The 23,108-nt window shown below is 43.2% G+C and overlaps 1 protein-coding gene across 4 annotated transcripts in view; it reads right to left on the reverse strand.

Moving 5' to 3' along the window:
• ADGRE5 (adhesion G protein-coupled receptor E5) overlaps positions 1-23,108 on the reverse strand; it is a 231,221-nt gene that overhangs the window by 146,827 nt on the left and 61,286 nt on the right. For all 4 annotated transcript variants that reach the window (XM_069231712.1, XM_069231710.1, XM_069231713.1 and 1 more), the window contains exon 2: positions 4,440-4,502. In XM_069231712.1, the coding sequence (XP_069087813.1) occupies positions 4,440-4,502 (63 nt within the window). The remainder of the gene's footprint in view (positions 1-4,439; positions 4,503-23,108) is intronic.

Raw genomic sequence — 23,108 nt, forward strand, 5'->3', positions numbered from 1 at the left:
CCATTGCAGTGAGACTCGCTTATTCAATGAGCTGCACACAAGCATGGAAGGATTTCTAGTTTTTTCTCCTGGGTCCAGCAGTCTTCTCTAGTACTGCCCTGCCTCTCTTAAGACCATGCAAGATGTGTATGGTCAAGTAGCCAATACTTGAGCTCTGCATCTAATTTTACACCTGTTAAATGGTTTGTAGGAGTAGCCCCTAAGTAGGACAGAACATCATTGGAGTATGCCTGCACCAAAGACCTCTTTCAAACAACTATTGTGGCCTCAGCTGTCGCTCCTACTTGGCTTCTCTAACAAACAGAAGATATCTTTCACCAAATTTCAATTCCTTCTGATTTGGCTAGGTCCGCTTAGACCTGTGAGAGCTTCCTGAGAAAATAATATCCTCAATGCAGTCAGATATGAATTTGAAGAATTTTGGTCCCCTACCAAGGTGGGTTGTGTTTGGCAATCAATGCACAAAGAATCTCTATAAAATGATAACCACATCTAATTAATTTAATTGAATTCAGTCTGCACTGCCTCAATTAATTATTTTTTTGAGTGTGGACAAAGTTCTGAGTTGCCAATTTGGCTATATGTTGCGAGGCCGACATTCCTCTCCTTAGAATCCTCTTTTGGCTCAAGAGATCACATTACAAAACGGTTTTAGGAACATGTCCAATAAAAGACGAAGTGATATATAGGATTGTAATAACCCCAAGCTCATGCTTGACACATCGCATCCTGACAATCAGCAGTGAGTTAAATAATGGATGAGTTTCAGACGTCTCAAACGTTCCTGTGTTTTGTCAATTGTCCTTCGTATGGGCCTAAGGGGAAGCAGAAAAGGATCCCACGGATCAGTGATGTACATATCAAAATCATGGTGCATAAATATTGATGAGGAGGTATTCTGCAACTCATCACAAACAGCCCCTGTGCTGGGTTATAGTAATAAAGCACAACTTTAAGTTACACTAGACCCCTGCAAACACAGCAGTGTTCTACAACAGGTCAGATTATATATTTGGCCCCCAGTGCCCTTCAGACATGGACAATCCATTAGCATGTTCCTTTCTTATCTTTAGTTGGCATTCAAAAGCTCTTCAACTTTATATCAGATGGACTACATACCATCGGGTTCACTTGGTGCAGGCGTGGAAGTAAAAGGGTAGAATCCAAAAGTTAAGCCTGTGATGTTCACAATCTGATGTCATTTTCACTCACAGCTCCTCTGGGGCACCTTGATCTTCTTGCAGTTACCACTAGTTAGTAAATCGCTAAATCTGCTTATGGACACCACACACAATGACAACCTTCCTACCTGCCTATTTTGATGATGTGGGTTTTATTTTTTCTGGAACAGGTGTCTGACTGTCTCCAAGGCAGTGAACATTTTTTATTAGCTGAGAGTAGCCTTGCGTAGTTCACAATTATTGGCCTACTCGTAGCTTGTGGAGTTTTCGCCTTTTCCTCTGCCAACTCACTTGCAAAGCTTTCACTTGTGAGTGTTGATTGCTGTTAACTCCCAAGCATTTTGTACGCATGTGTCTACATTGCTTAGTTTTTTCTCGAGAGTGACTCTGAAAACGTCTTCCACCATGAACTCGCAAACATTTTATGCTTGTGTTCATACCTTGTTTAGCTTTTCCTATCAAACCGCTATGAAACTGTCTTGTGCTACTAACTGAATAACATTTAGTACTCCAATGCATACCATGTTCACCTTTTTCTGTGGAATAACTCAACAAAAATGATCTTGCATTCAAAATGCTTGCAGAACTCCATATTTCCATGTAAAACAATTACTGGTAACTTGTGGATTTTTTGTAATTTGGACGAGCTTTCCCTTGCATTTGCGAAGGAAATCAGTATGCAACTTAACACACCCCAAATGCTGCTCGGCTTCTCAATGTCTACTGGCAATGAATGACTGGGTGAAAAGCATCTTCCTAAAATTGAAAATAATGATGTAATCGAAAGTGAAATTCTGATGGGGAGGAAAAGTGCTGAATTCCCAGCCAACACCCATTGACCGATACCACAGACTTAAACCCAGGTCTGCGTCTGAGGGATTACTGTGTTCTGTAATATAACCACTCCTAAACAGCTGAAAACTCAGACCATTGACCCCTCACCTAAATTGTTTTTTGTTAAGACTTAGATTTTTTTTTTTTCCACTGTTAAAAAAGGTAATGCCGAAAGTTAAGATTTACCAGTGTCAATGCATGCGTAGGTACTCACTAACATTTGCCCCAGCAACACTCTGGAACACGTGCCAGAATGCTGATTCTGGCCTATTGATAACACCAGTCAACCAATCAACAAACAACAGACCTGGAAACATTGGTGGATTCTTAAGTGTCTCCACAAGCTCTCAAAATGTTAATGACCCTTATTCTAAGCAGTACCTTTAGGCAAATGCTCTTAATCCCAGGGTGAAACCCTCAAGAATGTCCTGTACTCTGATTCGAAAAAACTGGAGGCATGATTCACAAGCTACATTTTTTAGTAACTTTATACTTTTGAGTAAGTTTACTACTTTTCGGTATTTACAAATCACACTTTTGTAGTCAGTTACACATTTGTAGCAAAATACACTTTTGCAGTAAGTCCAGCCCTATACATGGCCAACCGCTTGTACTACAACAACCTCTAATTAAATGTAATGGAGGTAGGAATTTAAGATAAAACCCCATATGACATAATGTTTTATTTAAATTAAATTATTTAAAACGAGTTAAAAGTAGAAATAGAAATACAATTAATGTTAAAAATATATTTAAAATGTACATATTTATTACTTAATTAGAAAATATTTAATTTCCTATTGTAAATATGTTTTGTACTATTTTTTTATATAGTCTCTAACATTCATTTATATTTATCCATTTAGGCTGAAGAAAAATCAGCAATAGGGTTAAAATAGAAATGGACATCTAAACACATTCACTGCTTAAACTACATAAATTTATCCAGGAATTGGCTTTCTCATCTAGTCATATAGTCACACACCTTTCATCAAATTCTTCTTTTCTGCTTTTCTTTCTAAATCTAATCTTTTTTGCATAGATCCTTTCTTTCATTCTTCTACTCTTTCTTAAATCATTAATTTTGCCTGAGCTTCTTTTTGCATTCCTTCTTTCTTTCTTCATACTTTTCTTTCTCCGGTTCTTTTATTCCATCCTAATTCCGTTTGTCCCTTTCTTATTTCTATCTTCCCTTCCTCCATCCTGCCTTCTCCAACAGTATTATAAGTCTCTTCTTTTCACACTCCTTTTCTCCTGTATCTTTTAAACTGTTTCAGAAAACACAGGGGATGATGGTGGAGGACATTCCCCAAGGGACACCCGCCTGCCATAGTTAGAGTTGTCAACCAGCCCTTAGACATCTCTAAACATTTGGCAGGAACCAACGTCACGTGGTTCCTGTCAAAGTTGTAAAAGTTTGACAGGTGTCTCCGTCAAACATGATGGCCGGCCATGAAACTTTTACAAAGTTTTTCATGTTAAAAATTCAAGCTCCCATAGCAAGAGTTTGTTTTTCAAAAATGAAAAACTAAAGACCTCCGCACCATGGGATTTATCTGTGTGAAGCTCATCAAGTCCACAAATTTCAAGTAGTTACTTATGAGAACCGCATTCAGTCTACAGCTCTCTAGCAGTTCCAAATGACGTGCGAGTTAGCTGCCTCAGTCTAGTGGTCACGGACTGTCTCTAGTTAGTTGTGAGAAGTTCTCCAAGTCCAGAGACCGAGCTGGCCAAAGTCAAGTGTGAGCAACTCACCCAGTCCGCAAATCTCAAGCTGTTCTGTGTCAAGTGTGAATCATTCATTCAATCCAGAAGTCTCAAATTTAGTAGGTGAGTTATACATCAGCCAGCTAGCTAGCTAGCTTTCTTGCATTGTACTATGTCAAGTGTGAGTAGTTACGCCAGTTTTCTCTTTGTGTTCTGATACTCGTGGTTCTGCATTTTTAATGAGAGTTGCACTACACTGCTCCATGTTGAGAAATAAGCTAAACCTGAATGAAGTTCTAGAACGGACGAGTTGAGATCTGCCAAAATATTGTGAAAGCATGTACATCAGCCTTACCATGCTTCACTACACATCTGCGCACCTTGATGTTAATAACATTGTCAAGATATATGCATATACCGTCAGAGACACCTGCGGAGGCAGCATATTCTCTGTAGTCAGCCCTCAAATCTGTAACAGAATTCGGGCACATGCAAGCCAGCCGGCTCCCTCGAATGTGTGTTTCCTGCTGTCTCATGAATGGAATCTCATGTGTGGAAACTCAAAGGCAACGTCTTAGCGGGCAAGCCTGCCCAGACGCGAGACCACTGACATAATCGGGGCTTCAGTCTGATCTCTGTTTTATCAGGCTGAGCGACTCAAGGCATGTGACTGGGTGGCAAATGTATGTCCTCTGCATGTCTTGATACCAAGATTACCTTTTGTAGGGCAAGGCGGGGTCTCAACTCTGGCTCCACGTCCATGACAAAGAAAGCAAATGCCTGAAAGACAAACAAAAAAGGGGTAAGCCACTGAAAACGAACTTCAGTCTACTCACAACACATGCAATAACCAGCACTTCCAATATGAAAGCACTTATGACAGTTTAAAATTATGATGTGCAAAATCCAATACAGTTCATAAATATCCCTCTCTGGTGGGTCTTGCACAGAGCTAAAGCGAGCATATTATGGACTTGCAGCACTCTAAACAGACACTAGGTGGCAGTCTCCGACCTTTCAGGGCTGCTCATCTACTTCTGCGCTCTGGTTGGGCGCTTGTAAACTCCAGGCTAGAACTTGTCCCTCAACGTGATGAATCATTCAAGCACTGATGATAAGAAAAATGTAATGATATGAACTTTAACTGCCGAAGGAAACATGATAAATACCCGTACACAATAACAGAGTAATAGAGACATCTATGGGCGTGGACAGAGGAGGACTGGGCCTAAGGTGACAGCAAGTTAATAACGGAGCACAAGAGCAGTGTCTAAATTGTGTTAAAGATTGGAAAATGGCAGAAAAGCTGGACCCGCCATTTTTGTGGCACGAAAAAGTATAAGGCATCTTTAATCAGCAGTGCGCATGACAACACAAATTTATGGATGACCTCTAATTTGCACCACTGGAAGTGCTACATGCAACCAATTTGCTTACCCTGTTTGTTCTTTCCACATTTTTGAAATTGTTCTTTTATATGTCTTTACATTTGCTGTTTCCTTTTAGAGGCTCAGTGGTGGCATATCTCTACGTTTTTAAGAGCTAATTATAGACTAGAGCTAGCCAATTTTTTTGTCATGTGTGGAAGAATTTACTTAATTGCTTTTAGTCTCTGCTGGACGCGTTTCGTGTAATTTTCACCCAAAGGACACTGGTTCGAGCATGAAATGTCTTACATAAACTGTGAAACTGGTGTGTGTCACGGCCGAGAGACAGTTCCTATTAGAATCAATCTCCCGTCTGAATTTTGCTTGACTTGAAAATAAGTTATGTCCTCAAATACAATTGTAATGCAAGTGACTATCAAGAAAACATTCGTGTAAGAGGTGTAATGCTTTCAAACATTATCTATTCCATGAGGACAATCATTTACAATTTCGCCCACCCCTGTAAAAACAATGAAGAAATCCCTGTTATTTCCAACATAAACTACATGCCACAACTTAAGAGTCATGCAACTGGAATTTGAGAAGGGGCCACTAAAAGGCACTTTCAGCAAGGATTTCTTAGTAGAAAGTCACCTAAAAGGAGTGTACTAATTTGCAAACAAGTGCATATGGTGTTTCACCTCATTCTTCACAGATCACCAGCTCCCTCTCTCCTTGGACCCTTTCTGATCTATTTTAGCTTGAGGTGTAGAGTCTCACAAGGTTTGGCCCTGTCCCTCATTCTATTCGCTTGCCCATCCATCTGCTATTTCGTTTAGGCCGATGATACTCAATTGATTGACCAACAGGCCTCGGACAGTCATTTCTTTATGCTTCTATGTTCTTAAATTAAAAGCACTGCTGTCCATAAGATGATCATCTGAAAATATGTGATCACGCCTTTGGGGCAAGGAAATAGCTTCACTAGCCCACACCAAGTTCAAGGTCTTGACGCAGTGAGTTTTTCACTGCACCAAGAGTTCGTCTGCCTTAGAGGCTTATCACGAGTCTGACAGTCAACAGACCGCCAGATTCGTGGTGGCTGTCGGACCACCAACCACTGCGGCTGTTGCAGTCCCACCGTCACATTATGAGGTTGGCAGGCAGACCCGCCAACCTCTCGCCATTCCTGTCTGGATCAGTGATCCTGAAGGGTTGATGGCAGGGTAGGCTGGAATCAGCCAGGGCGGCGCTGAATTCAGGGCTTCACTGCTGATTACAACCTTGTTCTCCGTCAGACTTTTCATGGCGGTTCAACTGCCATGAAAACGCTGGCGGAGAACAAATGCGGGGGTCCCCCTGCCTATCACCCTCGAAATGCACACTGTCTGCTGTGCAGACACTGCATTTTGAGGGTGCTGGTGCTCCCTGCGTGCGGTAGCACTGCCACCAGTACTAATATGAGCAGGCGACAATGCTGCTGCCACTTTCCCACTAGGCTGATTGGTGGAAACCTTGCTTTCAGCTGGTCAGCCAAGTAGGAAAGTTGTAATGGGGCCGGTGGGGAATGGTGGCGACCACCCCATCAGGAGTTTCGTGGACGGGTGTTCCCGTCTGCCGAACTTGTAATCGGCCCCTTAATATTAATCCTTCTAACACCGCGCATGGATCTTCGTTCTAAATCCCAGGTTCTTGTCAGCGTTCTTTGTTTTACATGGTCCTTTTTGGGGGGGAATTCTCCCTCTAATTTTATGACCCAAATCCTGGAACAATTTGCTTCTTGCTCTGTGGACCATAGGTAGCCATCTGAGTTTCATCAATCTTTGACTTCTTTTTTCCTGGGTCTTCTCTGTTGTTCCTCTTTTCCTATCATCTAAATGCCTCTATTGGATGCCCGTTAGCAATCACAAAATTCTAGAAACAATCAATCATAAATTGACATATATTCGGACTTCATCTTGGTAAGAATGAACAACCCTATTTGTTATATGTATAGCACCTACAATGTTCACGGTGTTGGTCAATTTTGCATCATCTGATATATTTGTAAGTGGAAAACCACGAGCTAAAACACATCTAAGCTTGTGATAAAGAAAAAGCCACAGCTTAGAAATTGAAGCCGAGATAAACAGTGATTTGTAGAAACCCCTTTTTACACTTCTTTGAAGGTTCATTGATAGTGGCAGACAGTGGGTGTGCAGGAGAAGAGAATTCCACAAACCAAAGACAATCTACTGTCTTCTCTGTGCTTACAATTTGGCAACAGCTTTGGACAAACTCCCAACATACTCACAGATCGTGCATGATGACTGACCATCAGTGGTATAGAGTGAGTGCACTTACATGCGTATTGTTCTCAATACGGGCATTTTCAGACCTGTCTTCACACAATGCATCTTGCCAGGATTAATCAAAGTTCAGATCCAGGTGCCCTGGGTTTGTGGGAAGAGCCAACATTCTTGCTAGCTGCTGCCGGCTGTTGTTTGTTCATACCAGTTGTAGTCTTTTTTTTTTCTTTCAAATTTCCACAAATGTTACTGACGTGCTTATAGATGCACCATTTGTACATTTGGGGAACTACATGCCAGGCATCCCATCTACCCATGCCTCTGACAGTACCAAAGTGATTTACATAGTTTGACCCCCCTGATAACCTGGATACACCCGAACAGAAAGTTGTTACATTTTCTTCTGCTTAGGTCAGATCATTTCCAAGTGTATTTTGGGTTTTCGAAGGTTGAGCTACTGTGCACTCAAATATTTCAACCTCATTCTTCACATACATTTTCTCCTAGCGGTGATGATCAGATTACTGATAGTTATATATTAAGTGGTTATCTTATAACAGAATTAGCCACCACAGAAAGACCACACAGAAACACAACAGAGCACACCATATAGAAGCATTACACCAACACCGCTCAGTTACACTGTTTTTGTTTATTTATTTATTGAATGTGTATGGAATGCAAGGACCTGACATCACCAGCATAAGAACTGAAACAAACTTATTTAGTAAATAGATTAGGGGTGGTGGGTAGGGAATTCTACCGTATGACATCCTGAAAAGAAAAAGAATGGTCGGCCTTACTCAGCCTTATTGACCTTAGGAACCACATAGTCCCTAGCAGTAGAGGACTAAGGAGACCTGGATGGAGCAGAGCATACATGGAGTAAATTCTCTGTAAAAAGACGGGTTGAGGTTTATGTCAAAGTCTCTTAAAAACAGAATGCATGTCAGCAGCAAACCAATTGAGATTGGCCAGGTGGCTCGAGACAGACGTCTGACGTGGCAGTGAAGCAAATGGCAGACTGCCAAGTTTTGTACCACATTGGATCGGTTAATGACGTAAGTCCACGTAGGATTCAGAACTTAAAATCAACATAAAAAGGCAATAGCGGCAAACTTTCCTGAGCATCCTAGAGTAAAAGAAATAGACAGAAGAAGCTGTCTTCGCCCAAAGTACAAGAGTCAGAGTGACAATAATCAAATAAAAGAAAAGCTGTGACCAGTTGCTACCAGGGAACTGGGCGAACCAAGACCAGATGGTGATCAACTGCTCAACCAAACTGTAGAAGGCCCTCCCATCAAAATAAATTCAAGCTTTGCAGTTTTGAAAGTTGAGCTGGAAAGCTTGAAGATGACCATTCTGTTCAAGAGTGTAGTGTGTTACCTGCAAAGGTGATGAAAGAAAGGTTGGCATGTTGGTTGGTTTGCTGGCATATTGTTCCCAACAACATCTACCAGTATGGTTCACCACAAAGAAACAAACCAGAACTGATTGAAGTATATACTTAAGGCAACTGAACACTTCAGATAAAACAGTTGATGTAAGAATATCATATTCAGAAATAATGTCTAACATACATATTGTGTCCTTAATTCCATTTACAAAGGTATTATCCTATTGGGTGTATATTTTCTATTATTAACTCTAGCGCAGCAACATTTTTACAAGTTATGATTAGGACATGCTTTTTATCTCAGACAAGATTCTGAGAAAAAATGTTTGATACCGTACCAGAGCAACAATTCAACTACATCCGTAATAGCACAGCTATGCCAAATTGTAGTTCACCATGTCACTTCCAGATACGCAAACATCTAAGGGGACACCTATCTCCCAAACGAGCAGTATAGAACACAATAAAACATGCATAGCCACCACAGCTCAGTCCTACCATCCAGCCACAGACTCAATCTAACACCGGGCAGTGGACTTTCTGTCAATGTTAAGATGATCTGCGGCAAATGCTGAAGTGGTACATTCACCTCTCCTGGTGAAGTCATAAACTCCCAGCTCAATGAAAAGACATTATCATTCAACATGACTATTTGTGATCACCTGTAATTGAACCCAATGCTCAGCTATCATTGCACACAGTGGAATCCACACAGCCCTAGGAGTGAACCACTTCTGAAGCCCCAAACTCATCACCACTTGATGACTCAGACTTTGGTATTGAGAAAATTCCCGAATGTGCTGTGCCCAGGCATGTCAGAAAGGCCATCATAGCTGCTAAGGTTTCATATTGCTATGTGTGATATTTTCATAATTTCAGTGGAATTTCAATGACTATGAGTGACACTTTCCTGCATGCAAAATCAAGTGATTAAGATGAGGAAACCATATAAATACCGTACAGTATCGATAATCCTATTGTACTCATATCCCTTTGTACACCAGCGCTACCTTGTGGCCTTTGATAAACACTACTAGGAGCTTACCTAGCAAAAGTGAGAAAATTGGATTTGAAGGTTTAACCGCACTTCAAGACATGGTTCTTTTGCTCGACAATTTCAGGCATTGCAATATTGCAGGACAATGATCAAAAATGTGTTATTCTACTGTGAAATGCGTGGAACCTGGTAGGGCTGGGCCATGCAAATGGCAGGTGTGCACTACACAAATACAGATACAATAACATAACATACCTAGCTTTTAGAGCCTCTACAGTCTTTCCGAATACGAGTACTCTGATTTTAGGGAAATCATTTCTAATAATTTTTAATTTATCTTTCTGTTGTCAAAAAAATATATTGTTTTTACTCGACTATTGAGCTTCTTGCAGCATTGTGGTAAAATGCATATTGTTGCTGAGAGACTTGGGCCCTGATCAGCAGAGGGTCGTAGTACTCTGGCTGCTGCATAAAAGCTCTGCCCAAGGTAGTGGGCATTGTAGTAGTCCAAAACCAAGCCCCGATGCTAAGCTTGGTTTAGTGCCTAGCAGACGTTTGACCACATTTTCACACTCCGATGGAATTTGCACGATTTTGCCAACGCTCAACAGCTGAGAGTCAAAGAACAAAACGTCATCAATTGAATCATAGCCAAGGACAGCGTAGGTCACGCGCACGGTACCTCTGGGCCAAATTTTGAGACACAGGATTTATTGCTACAATTGAGACTTGATTCATAATAAATGTCCTACACCAACTCCTTGCACCACTGGCCAGCAGCCAGCTACCAGCTATTTTACACTATTTGCTTGACTATGACCCTCTAGGGATGGTGATGCTGTAAGATCCCTGCATACAACAGTCTTTATATTGACGTTGTTTAGTAGAAGAAGGCGGAGCCAGAATTGTAGCACCGAATATCAATGGCAAAATACTGAATGGTCACAATATAGTGACACAGTGGGAGGTATAGAATTACCACTCTTAAAATTTACTCGTACAAAAACATGGAAATTCTGCAGTTATAGGTAGAGGTCTTTCAAGTAACTATAACTCGCGCCCTAAGGTAACTATAACTCACACCCTCGCCATCCACTGCTAATTACCCCAGATATTACAGTAGTCATGACAACTTCTATAACGTCCTTAAAAGTATAAATGAAGCATTACCAGTCAAATTTGTAAAGGAAAAACCTTGCATGGCGGGGGTGCGAGTTATAGTTACTTGAAAGAACTCTAACTATACCTGCAGAATTTCTTTAGTTTAGAATGAGTAAATTCAAAACCTAACTATAACGTCCCTGTAACCTTTGTTTTTTGCAGTGAAGTTTATATATATATATATATATATATATATATATATATATATATATATATGTATGTCTGTATCCTACTGGCAGTTGCCAGTAGGTAGTTATAGCTAGGACTTAGTTTCCATTGAAAAGGAGTTTTTTTACTTGCCTGTATCTTTGGCTCAATTTAACAAATCTTCACAAAGATTTCTAAAACAAGTTTTAAAAAATCTTGTGTATGAGAAGTTTTGGGGTGATCCATCAAGCTGGGGCTGAGAAAAAGGGGGATACAAAAAGTGCATTTCCAATGGTAATTTCTGTAGGAGCTTTGAACATGACTACAGGCTGAACCACTGGATGGAATTACAAATTTTGTAGAAAGGCAGCTTTTGATACACAGAATATGCTTTTTGCTATTTGGTGTAAATCTGTCCAGTAGTTTAAGGGAAATTAAAGGAAAGCCAAATGTGTATATCTAGAGACACAAAGGCTTTGCAAATCCTCCCTATCTTTTGCAGAGATCTGATTGGCTGCCAAGACTTCAACCAATAAGTGTTGGCAGCCATTTTGAGGCTTGGCTTCAGCTGAGTCTCAACAAAAATGAATACAAAATTAAAAGGGGACAGGATATTGTTACCCTACCCCTCTATCTTTGGTTCAGGGGTCCATCAGGGAGCCCCCCAAGGCTTACAAGCATTTTTTTTAAACTCATAGTGAAATTCGTGAATATTCTTAAATTTTGCAGGGAATTTTTAAAAAAGGCAAGCCTGGTCTCCCATACTTATTCTCTATATGCCTCCGGGTGAGCCAGGATCAGGGGAGGGAGGGTGTTATGCCACATCTCAGGTACTCTTATTGAAATTACAGTGAGGTAAGTCAAGTGCTAGAAAAGACAGATTCACCACCTGGTTCTGCAAGCTACTATGTGCCTCAGGTGAGAATTACACACATGTATGTGTGTGCATGAGGATGCATTACTCAATATAACACAAGAGCCAAGACAACATGATGGGCATATCAGGTGGCAATGTTAGTAAGATCTGTAGAGTATACATTGAATCCAACTGAGGGAACTATTTAGAGTGAGCCCAAGAAGAACAAGAATAGGTGATATGTGCCAGTGGAATGCGTCAGCCAGGGCAAGCTGCTGAGCTGGGACCTGGGTGTGTGTGGAGGTGGTTGTGTACTTTAATACTACAGACAAGTCTTTTGAAGTCTGTATGCCTGATCATACTTGGGAACATGACAGCTTCGTCCCTGGTGGCTTTGAGTCACCTATATTTGTCAAATAAAGTCAGGGCCTATCCATTGCTTGCCGGTGCTCGCCGCCTATACATGCTCCACTACAAGGGGACCCAGTGTGGAAAAGACTGCGACTCTACAGCACACAATGCGCCATTCAGTTAATTAAACGTGCTGCTCCTTCAAAACGCTCCTTTTATACATCACAGATCCAAAAATGCAGTCCAATAAAATACCTAAAACCACAGTGACTGCAGGAAAATTGGCCAAGCAAAATAGCGGTGGATATATGATCAAGACATGGTTTGTGGAGAAGTGTGGCTCGATGGTTAGAGCGGCAGACCCTGAGGCAGAGATCTGGCTCAAGACCAGGGTTCAAGTCCCGCTTCGGCAGGTCTTGGGCTCAATTCCCCTTGACCAGATAATTCTCGCCTTGGTGCCTAATCTAATTCATGGGTCCCACTCTGCAACTCTGGGCAATAGCTTGCTTAATCTCCACAACGCCCCAACAGCGCTTGGATGCCTGGCTTCACCCTGGGGGTGCTCGGGAGTGGGCGCCTCACAGGGAAAAGCCAGGAGGGGTTCCACAGCGGTATGAATACAGCGCCTTGAGACCCTAACGGGTGAGTAGTGCACTATACAAGTGCTAATTTACATTTACACTTCCTTCTTCACTGCTCCGTCTGTTAAGTTGTCTACATTCCTTAACTCTCTATGGGGGGTTGCGGTTTCTAACAGGATGTAAAACTGATGTGGTTCTTGCTAACATTGCGCCACTGTTTATATTGCCATTGTTATGCTGCCACTGTTAGTTGTTCAAGTTGTGCCGCATGTAAGGCTTGGCCTCAGCACATTTCGTCTTTGATTCAGAGCGGGTCCACTAGAGGACGCTCTTTCGCGCCCTTAACATTCCTCAGATGCCTCGCGGTCTGAAGGAGCAGCTTCTGTTGCGCTCTGCAGTTCAGTGATACACTTTAGGGCCTATTCTTTAGAGTCTGCAGGAGACACAAGCCCTACCAACCTTCGCTTGCAATGCGAAAGCATCCTGTTCTAACCTGTACACCACGTGTGCAGTTAGCTCAATAAAGGACACGCACCTCCACATAAGTATATGTACGGCAGTTGCAGCTGTTTTCATTATATTTTATCCATTTGCAGGTCATTCTCTGTTTAGATCACGGACGAGGGGGCTGCCCATTTTAATATAAACCTGGGTGTTTTTTCTCTGATTAGTTTATGGGGTCTATCTGGGACCACGAGTACACCCCTGTTTTTTCCACTGAGGACGAGTTGCCACCCCAATGCCAACTCCCTGCAGAGGTGGACAAACTTCTCTCAATGGCCATTTCCAGAGAGCTTGCACCTCTGCAGAAGAGTGTGGATAAGTTGATGTCTCTGGGGACACAGGTCCTTAAATTGACCCAGTTCAGGAGCCCAGCAAATAACCACTAAGGAGCACTCCCAAGGCCCAGAAATGTGATGTGGGGCACCTCCGTCTTCAGGAAGCTTTCTCCAAGAGTGCGCACACGTTAAAAAACGCACCCTTCCAGGGGGAGGATGTACCCAGAGAAAATCACGACTTAGTCCTTCCAAACTTTGACTCGGGCAGGGGGGTCACCCAAAGAAGGAGGGGGTGAGACTGACAACAGCGGCTCTTCTGATGAAGATAAGGCCTACGGACACCTTTGGCGTCCCGGATCTGCTACCTCAGATTCTTTGGAAGAGGGGACAGGCTCAAGTGATATGTTTGACCCAGAGGGGATTTTCCACCCCAGGTCTTCACAATGGCTCACGGAACCCAAAGTGGCAGATTATGTGGCCAGCAAAATAAAGCAACCCTTAGATAGGGAGGTACACGCTTGCTTGAGAGCAGAATGCCCACAACCCTCTCTTGATGGGAGGGTAGCTCTAACCCGGATATTGAATCAAAAATGTGCAGCTTTTTTTTCTAAATATATTCAAGACCCTAAGAAGGGGATCGATCGATCTTGGTGGGCGTGCCAACACAAACTGCTTGATTTCTTGCAGCCACTGACCAAGATCAATGAGTTGGCGGAAGTGGCTAAACAGATGGGTGAGCCACTCCCAACTGAAATCATCGTGGGATGGGTGCAGAAGGTGGTGTGCCTCCTAGGTAACGCCAATTATGCCAGGTCAGCTGAGAGAAGACAGTCTTTGTTAATAAAAATCTCCCTAAATCTTGGTAAACTCGCTTTATTGGAGGCCTGCGTGGTGGCGCAGGGGCACTTATTCCGGGATGCATTCGTGAAGGAACGGGAAAAATTTGTCGCCACCTTCTCGGTGCTGGACAGGGGCCAGGCCTTCTTCAAAAAGATTTCCTGAGTAAGGTTCTCACCTGGGCCGGAAGGGGTAGGGGCCGTTCCTCCGGCTGTCCAGACCACTAATGCTCCTACATAGGACAACCCAAGAGGAACAATGATGGCATGACGGCCATCAAGGGGTCTTCTTCCCCAACTGAGGTGGAGGTTGAAGCAAAGCCACATATGAGGCGAGAGGAGGGGTAAACCCCCCTGGAGGTTTTAATGGTAAGGTATACCCTCCAAGCCTCAGGGGGAGACTGAGATATTTTGTTCACAAATGGGCAGAGATTACAGCAGATCTGCAGGTAATGGGAACGGTACGAGGGTACCACATAGAATTCTACCAACAACAGTGCAGTTTGTAAGACCTTCCCCTTTGTACTTCTCAGAAGAAGAAACAAACCTCATTGATTCAGAGGTCCAAGAACTGTTACGAAAAGAGGCAACATGCAGGTCGGTAATTCACCCATGCGGGTTTCTCAGCAACCTCTTTCTCATAGAAACGAAGGACAAGGGTTATCAACCAGTGCTAAATCTGAAACGGTTCAATGAGTGGTTGATATACCAGCACTTCAGAATGGAGGGGATACAACTATTGAGGGACCGCCTCCTGCAAGACGACTGGATGGTCTGGCGGGACCTCAACGATGCGTACCTCACAGTCCCCATCTTTCCACCACACCGGTGCTTCCTCAAATTTGCATGGAGGGAGCAGATATACAAATTCCAGATGCTACCGTTCGGACTTTCTACGGCACCATGGTGTTTCACAAAACATCTATGACCGGTAGTGGAAGCCCTGTGATCGAAAGGGGTCAGATTGATATCTACCTGGACAACCTCCTTATTATGGACCATCTCAACCTCAACTACTCACACATTTGACCATGACTATCACGCTGCTCCAGACCCTGGGATTTACGATCAATGCCCACAAATCAGAGCTGATGCCCACGAAGGAGATTACTTTCTTGGGGTTTCTCGCCAACTCCAAGGTGGCGACCCTGAGTTTTCTGCTGCAGAAAGTACACAAAATCAGGAAAGAACTCTCCATGGTTCTGAGGCAAGACAGGATTTTGCTACACCAACTAGTCAGAATTGTTGGATTATTGTTGTCAATCCAGGCAATATTTCTGGGTCCCCTGCACTATAGGGCTCTACAATGCCTCAAAGCAGCTCATCTTCAGAGGAGACTTATGTGCTCAGAGTTAATTACCCAGATGACAGAGGCCAGAATGGAGATCCAGTGATGGATCAACCACATGGAGGAATGTAACAGCAGAGCAATTATTGGCGCAGCCCTGAATCTGGTTATAGAATTGGATGCTAGTTAGCAGGGCTGGGGAGCAAGATGCAGAGAGATCACCATGGTGGGCAAATAGAGGGAGGATGAACTCGACCTCCACATCAGTGGCCTGGACTCCTGGTGGGCTCCTTTGCTATTTACTCTCTCACACAAAACTGTTTTGTGCTGTGTCCTTTTAAGGATGGACAACATTTCGGTGGTACAATACATCAACCAACTGGGAGGCATGAGATCCAGGACCTTGGCAGAATTGGCAAAGGACTTCTGGCACTATTGCCTGCAGCACCAGGTATTGGTGATGGCAGAGTACTTGCCGGGGGTTCAGAATTCAGTAGCGGATTGGAACTCATGTCATATCAAGGATTCCAGTGACTGGAATCTACTCCCCTCAGTGTGAGATATTATGGACAGTTGGGGTCCGTGCAACCTAGACCTATTCGCATCCAAACTGAACACCCAGCTTCCCCTCTACCTCAACTAGGGACTGGATACAGGAGCCTCAGCGGTGGACGCATTCCTCCAAGATTGAACAAAAGCTCAACCGAACGCCTTCCCTCCTTTTCTTCTAATTCCCAGAGTGGCAGCCCAAGTCCGGCATCAGAAGGCATCAATAGTGTCAGGTGTGTTCTCTTCCCTGTTGGAGATGTCCTGGGTGGCCCAATAAAACTTCCATCGTATCCAGACAATTTTCTAGATCCCAACAGCCATCAACATCTTCTGGTTCTCCAGGAACATCTCAGGCTCATGGCTTGAAGAACTTCAGGTGTTATTGGTAGATAGAAGGGCTTTCGAAGTGAAGCTGATCGCTTAATCCAACAAGCTTGGCCCCCTGGTACCATCAAGAGATATTGGTTGGCTTGGACATGATGGATGCGTTGGTGTGTGGAGAGGCATCCCGATCCCCTGGGTGCAGAAGTTACAGGCGTCCTCCGCTTCCTAGCGGAGATCGCCTACTGTACAGTCAATTCATTCAGGTCAGCCATTTCAGCAGAACACCGCTCCATTAATAGTTTACCAGTTGGTGAACATCCTTGGGTGTGCAAGGCAATGAAGGGTATTCGATTATCCAAACCCCCACAATCCAGACACACCGGCTTAAGGGATGTCAGGCTGGTCCTGAGACTATTACTAAACTGACAACACAAACAGTATCTTAATCGTAAAGAAATATCAAAGTTGGCCATGCTCCTGTGTTTGATATCTTGCAAGAGGGTATCTGATGTCAGGGGTCTAGACATTTCTGTGAGAGTGTTCACTCCAGAAGGGGTGACATTTACGGTTTCCAAGAGTACCAAAACTAATACCAGGTCGGTATCCTATCCAGCGTTTCAGGAATCTCCTAAGCTTTGTGTAGTACATTGCATTAAGGCATAAGAGGATATGACAGTGAATATCAGACCACCAGGTGAAAGACAACTTCTGATATCTATTAAGAAACCCTTTAAGGCACTTTCTTCCCCTTCCATTGCCAGGTGGGTAAGGTGGATCATCTAAGAGGCAGGCACTAATGTTGGCTAGTTTGGGGCTCATTCTGTCAAGGGAGTCATGGCTTCAAAAGCCATTCAGCTAGGTGTCAGGCTTGCGGCGATTGGTAATCCGAGTCTGCATTCAAAAGGTTTTACTTTAAACTTTTTATGAGGACACATCTCTTGTGGTAAGTAAGCTTTGAACCAGCAAAATCCTTGCCTGCGGTCCTGACATAGAATGAAACATTTCCTAGCTAACGAGAAGGAAGGTTTCAATACTATTAAAGAAACGGAGGTGAGGATTATCCCTCCAGGAATATATATCAGCATATATCACTCTCCCCACCCAATTTTACTTTGACAGGTGGTAGTTTATGTTTCATACTTTTAAACTGCATTGATATATAAAACCGATCTGTTGTTTTTGGAAAGCAGTTAATAGAGTCTAACCTGCATATTTGAGCCAGTCTGACTGACCATTCAGATGACATGTAATTGCACAAATGTTCTTTATTATGACACAAAATGCATTTTGATCAATTTTAACAGATGAAAGGTTTAAGCCTGATTCTTTCTTTTCTCTGGTTATATATGAATATCTTGTTATGGTTTTCAATGTGTATCAATATGTTATTATAAAAATTCACTTCTTCTGTTGGGTCGGATTCAAAGAAAGATTAAGGGCGCAAGAAAATGACCTTCCTACAGTGAAGAAGAAGGAAGAGGAAATGACGTGATCGACACATATACACTGGGGACTACATTATGATTGAGTATTGGTTGATATGGACACCAGGGACTGTGTGCTCATGAAAAATGTAGTGAATGCTTTTCTTTGACTTTGAACCTGCTGCTTATTAAAGTAAGGAAGAGAATACATAATCCTCGCCTCTGTGTCCGTAATACAATTGAAACTTTCATTCTTGTTAGCTAGGGAATTTTACCTACATCACTACACTATCACCACTCTATATCCATATATAGATATATATATAGACTACAGGGACGTTATAGTTAGTTTTTGAATTTACTCACACCAAACCATAGATATTCAACAGTTATAGTTAGAGTTATTTAAAGTAACTATAACTCGTGGCCTAAGGTAACTATAACTCGTGCCTGCGCCATGCACTGCTAATTACCCCACATTTACATCAGTAATGACATCTGTTGATATTATCACTGCAACACTGGTAAAAAAAAAATATTGATGGAAAAAACTGTGCATGGAGTGGGCTTCTGTTGAAAAAAAAACTGAGTTTACAGGGGCGTTGTATTTAGGTTCTGAATTAACCATAGAAATTATGCAGTTATAGGTATGGTTAATTCAAGTAACTATAAGTCGTGCCTTCACCATGCACTGCTAATTACCTAATTACCCCATATATTACATTAATCATTATATATATATATATGTACATATATATATATATATATATATATATATATAAAAAAATCTAGTGGAAGTCACAACTAGGTAGTTATAGTTAGGACCTGGTTTCTATAGAAATTGCATTTTTTGTTTTGCTAATAAGTTTGGCGCTGTTTGAAGCAACCTTCACAAATTCTTATAAAAAAAACAGCAACAATTGTCACTTAAGCTACAGTCTGAAACGTTTTGGTGTGATCCGTCAAGTGACGGCAGAGAAAAAGGGGGACTTCAAAATGTGTTTTCCCCATTAATTTTTCTATCAGGACTTTGAACATCAATAGCACCGAAACCACTGGAAGAAATGACACTAAATTTGTTCCAGGAAAAGGGGTTTTTGTTATTTGGTGTAAATCCATTCAGTAGTCTTAGAGAAATTAACGAAAATACAAAATTGTATATATAGGGATGAAAAGAATTCACGACCTCTTCCGATCTCGTGCTGAGATCTGAATAGCTGCCAACACTTCAACAAGGAAGTGTTGGCAGGCATGTTGGGACTCGGTTTCAGCCGAGTCACAGATAAAAGTTTTAAAAAAAACACACACAAAACAGGCAGAGTAGAGTTAGCCTGACCCCTTAGCTCTGGTACTGGGGTCCCAGAGGAACCCCTGGCCCCAGAGCAAAAAAGCATTTTTGTAAAAAAAAATTGCCACAATTAATGGCGGATCCGGTGAAAACATTTTTAAAAATGAAATGCGGCTGCTGGAGCTTTGCCATTCTTGAGTCCCCGGGGACCGCCACCTCCCCAGGGCTAAAAACACTTTGTGTGCAGAAGGTCGCCTGGCCCTCCCTCCGCCGCGGGGACTGCAACCTCCCAAGGACTAAAAATATTATGTGTGCGGAGGGCCACCTGCCCCCCCCCCCCCAGCAACCCTGGGCAACGCCACTTCCGTGGGGCTGTTATTATTAGATTCAATGTGGGCGGCCCATGCCCCCCGCAGCCCCGGGGACCGCCTCTTCCCAGGGGCTTAAATGTAATTCAATGTAGGGGGCAGTGTGGCCCCCACCGCCCCAGGGTTCAACACCTCCCCCCAGGCACTAATTATTAACAATGTGGGGGGGCTTCACACCCCTCCCCCGCAGCCCTGGGGACGACCACCTCCCCAGGGCACTAATTATAAACAGTGTGGGGTGCTGCACACACCCCGGCAGCCCCAGGGACTGCCACCTCCCTGGGGCAATAATTATAAATAGTGCGGTGGCCGGGCAGTAGCCCCAGAGACCACTGTCTCCCCGGGGCACTATAGACAAACAATGTAAGGGGGGTTGCTTGGCCACTTCAGAGCACGGGAACCACCACCTCCCCATGGCCACTACAAAAGAATGAAAGGGTACGTTTTGGACCCCTGCAGCCCCAGGGACCACCATCTCCACTGGGCTATACTCATTAGAGGGGGGCTTGCATGGCCCCCTCGAGGAGCCACCGATGGCAGTGGGGACCGCCACACCCCAGGGCCGGCTCCTGCTATGTCCCAGGGTGCCCACCTCCGGGACATAGCTGTTTGCTTTTGCTTGGTGGGAGCTAACAGCTCCCACCAAGCAAATGCAAACAAAGTCCACTTTCTAACAGCAGGAGCTGTCAAACAGCTCCTGCTGTCAGAAAGCAGAGTTTTAATCTGTCTTCCCTGCACGCAAATATGTGTGGAGGGAAAACAGATTAAAACATTGCTCCTGCAAGCAGGGATCTGCTATAAAAAGCATCTCTCTGTACCGCAGGGGCCTTGAGGCTCCCCCAACGGTCCTGTCACTCTTTCTCTCTCTCTTCCATCCCATAATGGAGTGGAATAGAGAGAGAGTCTTTGCAATGGTCTCTCCATTCAATGACTTCAAATTGTGAAAGCACAATAAGCACTCACTTGTAGTATAATGGATAAGGGCTCAAAACCCCCCACACTTAAAGTTGAGTGTTTTAGTCCAGGTGTGCCTGTGGTCATTTCCAGTTTGTCATTTCTTTTGAACTTTACAAGTTTAAGGTTCATACTAAATGGTGATCTCACTCTTTTTAATTGACAAATACATTTTTCTTTTCAATTTGTACAGAAATATCTCATTCTAGATATATCTTTAATCAAAGCTTAAAATACTCTCTCCCTCTCATTCTCTTTCTTTCTCTCTCTATTTCTCTTTTTCAAACTCTTTCTCCCACTCACACATCCACTCAGACCCTTATGCACCCACTCAGACACTCACGCACTCACTCACAGACCCTTGTGCCCTCACTCACAGCCCCACTCACAGACCCACTCAGACACTCACACATCTACTAACAGACCCACTCACACTCTCACATACCCACTCACAGACCCACTGAAACCCTCACACACCCACTGACACACCCACTATGACAATGATGCACCCACTTTCACACCCAGACACTTACGCACCTATTCACAGGGGGGCTGGGTGGTTGGTTGTAGGGTGTGGCCGCAGGCCAGGCCGTATGCAAACCGCTGGCAGTGGCTGGATTAACGTATAGTAATGAAAATTACTTTACGTTAGAAAAACCATAGAATTTCATTGAAAAAACTAAGGTTACAAGGATGTTATAGTTAAGAAATAGAATTTAAAAAACATAGAAATTCATTTAAAAACCACAAAGGTTAAAGGGACGTTATAGTTAGGCTCACATTGTTAGAGTTAGAATTATCTTAAGTAACTATAACTCGTGCCCCAAGTTAACTATAACTCATGTATATATACATATGCACACTTACCTAGGTACATATATGTGGAGTTTGGCATAGAAAATCTATACAACTGTACCTTTTAATATTTTATTCTTCACAATATTGTGAACTTTTGATATTCTGTCTTCGATACTCTTAACCCACACTGGAGTAATGGGAATATAAATGATAATTATATGGCGAAAAAAGTATAAATTACATGTTGTAACAGAGGTCCACACAGCCTCCACCCAATGACTCCCCTTAAAACCTCACACGTAACACGTTTCACTCTGAGAGTTTCCAGACACATACATTCTGGGCATCGGAACTTTACATCGGTTGTATTTTGACACCTCTCCTGAAAGCCAAGTCCCAATGCAATCGCATTACACGTAAAAAAACGTGTTTATCATGCCAGTCCGCTGCTGTGCCAAGACTTTCAGGTTGATGCCAGCCTTTGGAATTGGCTCAGGTGCCTGAAGCCGCCCGCTTCACCCCAGCAATGACTTCCCTCCAAGGCGAACCTCTCTATGCATTGAATTAATCAGTCCCTTCCCCGCTCTGAGCTTCTGTCTGCACGGAGGCTGTAAATTACAAACCCTTTGTCCGCTTTCCTTTTCTCTCAGAGATCCAGCCGGGGCCAGCTCCAGCTAAAAAAAAATGCCAACACTTTTTTCAGAGGCCAGCAGAAAGAGGCTGTGTCTGCACATGGCTCCTGTGAGATCAGATGGAAGACAGAGGACAGGAAGTGGTGAGTAAGTGCAGTCACTCTCTGTACACTGGGCTCTTGTTGGGCTTCAGTGTGCAGATTGCCATCCGCTCCCAAGTCCACTGGATGAATCACTGCTTCCATACTACTAGTGCCATTAAAAGGTTGAGTTCGAGGCGCGGTGCCTCTCCTCCTATTTATGTGGAGCCCGCATTGCGCAATCGTGGTGGTTAATAGGTTAGCGTCAGACGTTGCTTTCTCGCCAGTTGAAATCAAATAAACAGTTTAAACTAAAATTGCCATTCTGAAGAGAGTAAGTATGCAGATGCAGAATTATTTCACTATTGAAAGGGAAGGGAAGGAGTGGATGAATTACTCACTGAAAGTGTAACATATTTTTTCCTTTTACACCACGTCCCAGCCTTCATAGCTGCCTGCAAACACTTTGTGATGTCCAATAAATTGTTTGGCCCAGTGCGCTATAACATTTCCTGAGCAGGGGAGACTTCTCAAGCTCTTGTGTGGAGGGTCAGGCTCGCTATGTGTGCCCATTGGGGAAGGGGGCTGAAAAGTAAGCATTTCCCAGAATTCATTAACTCCCAGTCCTCAAACACTATGCCAAATTCACTATGACGGGAAGAGTAAAACCTGAAAATTACTCCCTTTGAACCATAAATGCTTTTTGCACACTTACTCACATACGTTTGTCAGAAAGTGGCGGGAATGGAGCAGTTATTTAGTATTTGTTATGGACATTAGGATTTCGTCACTGTGGTGTTTCTATCGCTGTGACACAGCACATGTTTACAAAGATGCTGCCTCACATTTATTTCTTATTCGCCTCTAAGCCAACGTGGGGGGGGGGGCGGGCAAAGTTCCTGAATGGGGTCCCCTCCCCTAT

This window comes from Pleurodeles waltl, chromosome 4_2 (assembly GCF_031143425.1).
Source record: "Pleurodeles waltl isolate 20211129_DDA chromosome 4_2, aPleWal1.hap1.20221129, whole genome shotgun sequence".
Taxonomy (NCBI): domain Eukaryota; kingdom Metazoa; phylum Chordata; class Amphibia; order Caudata; family Salamandridae; genus Pleurodeles; species Pleurodeles waltl.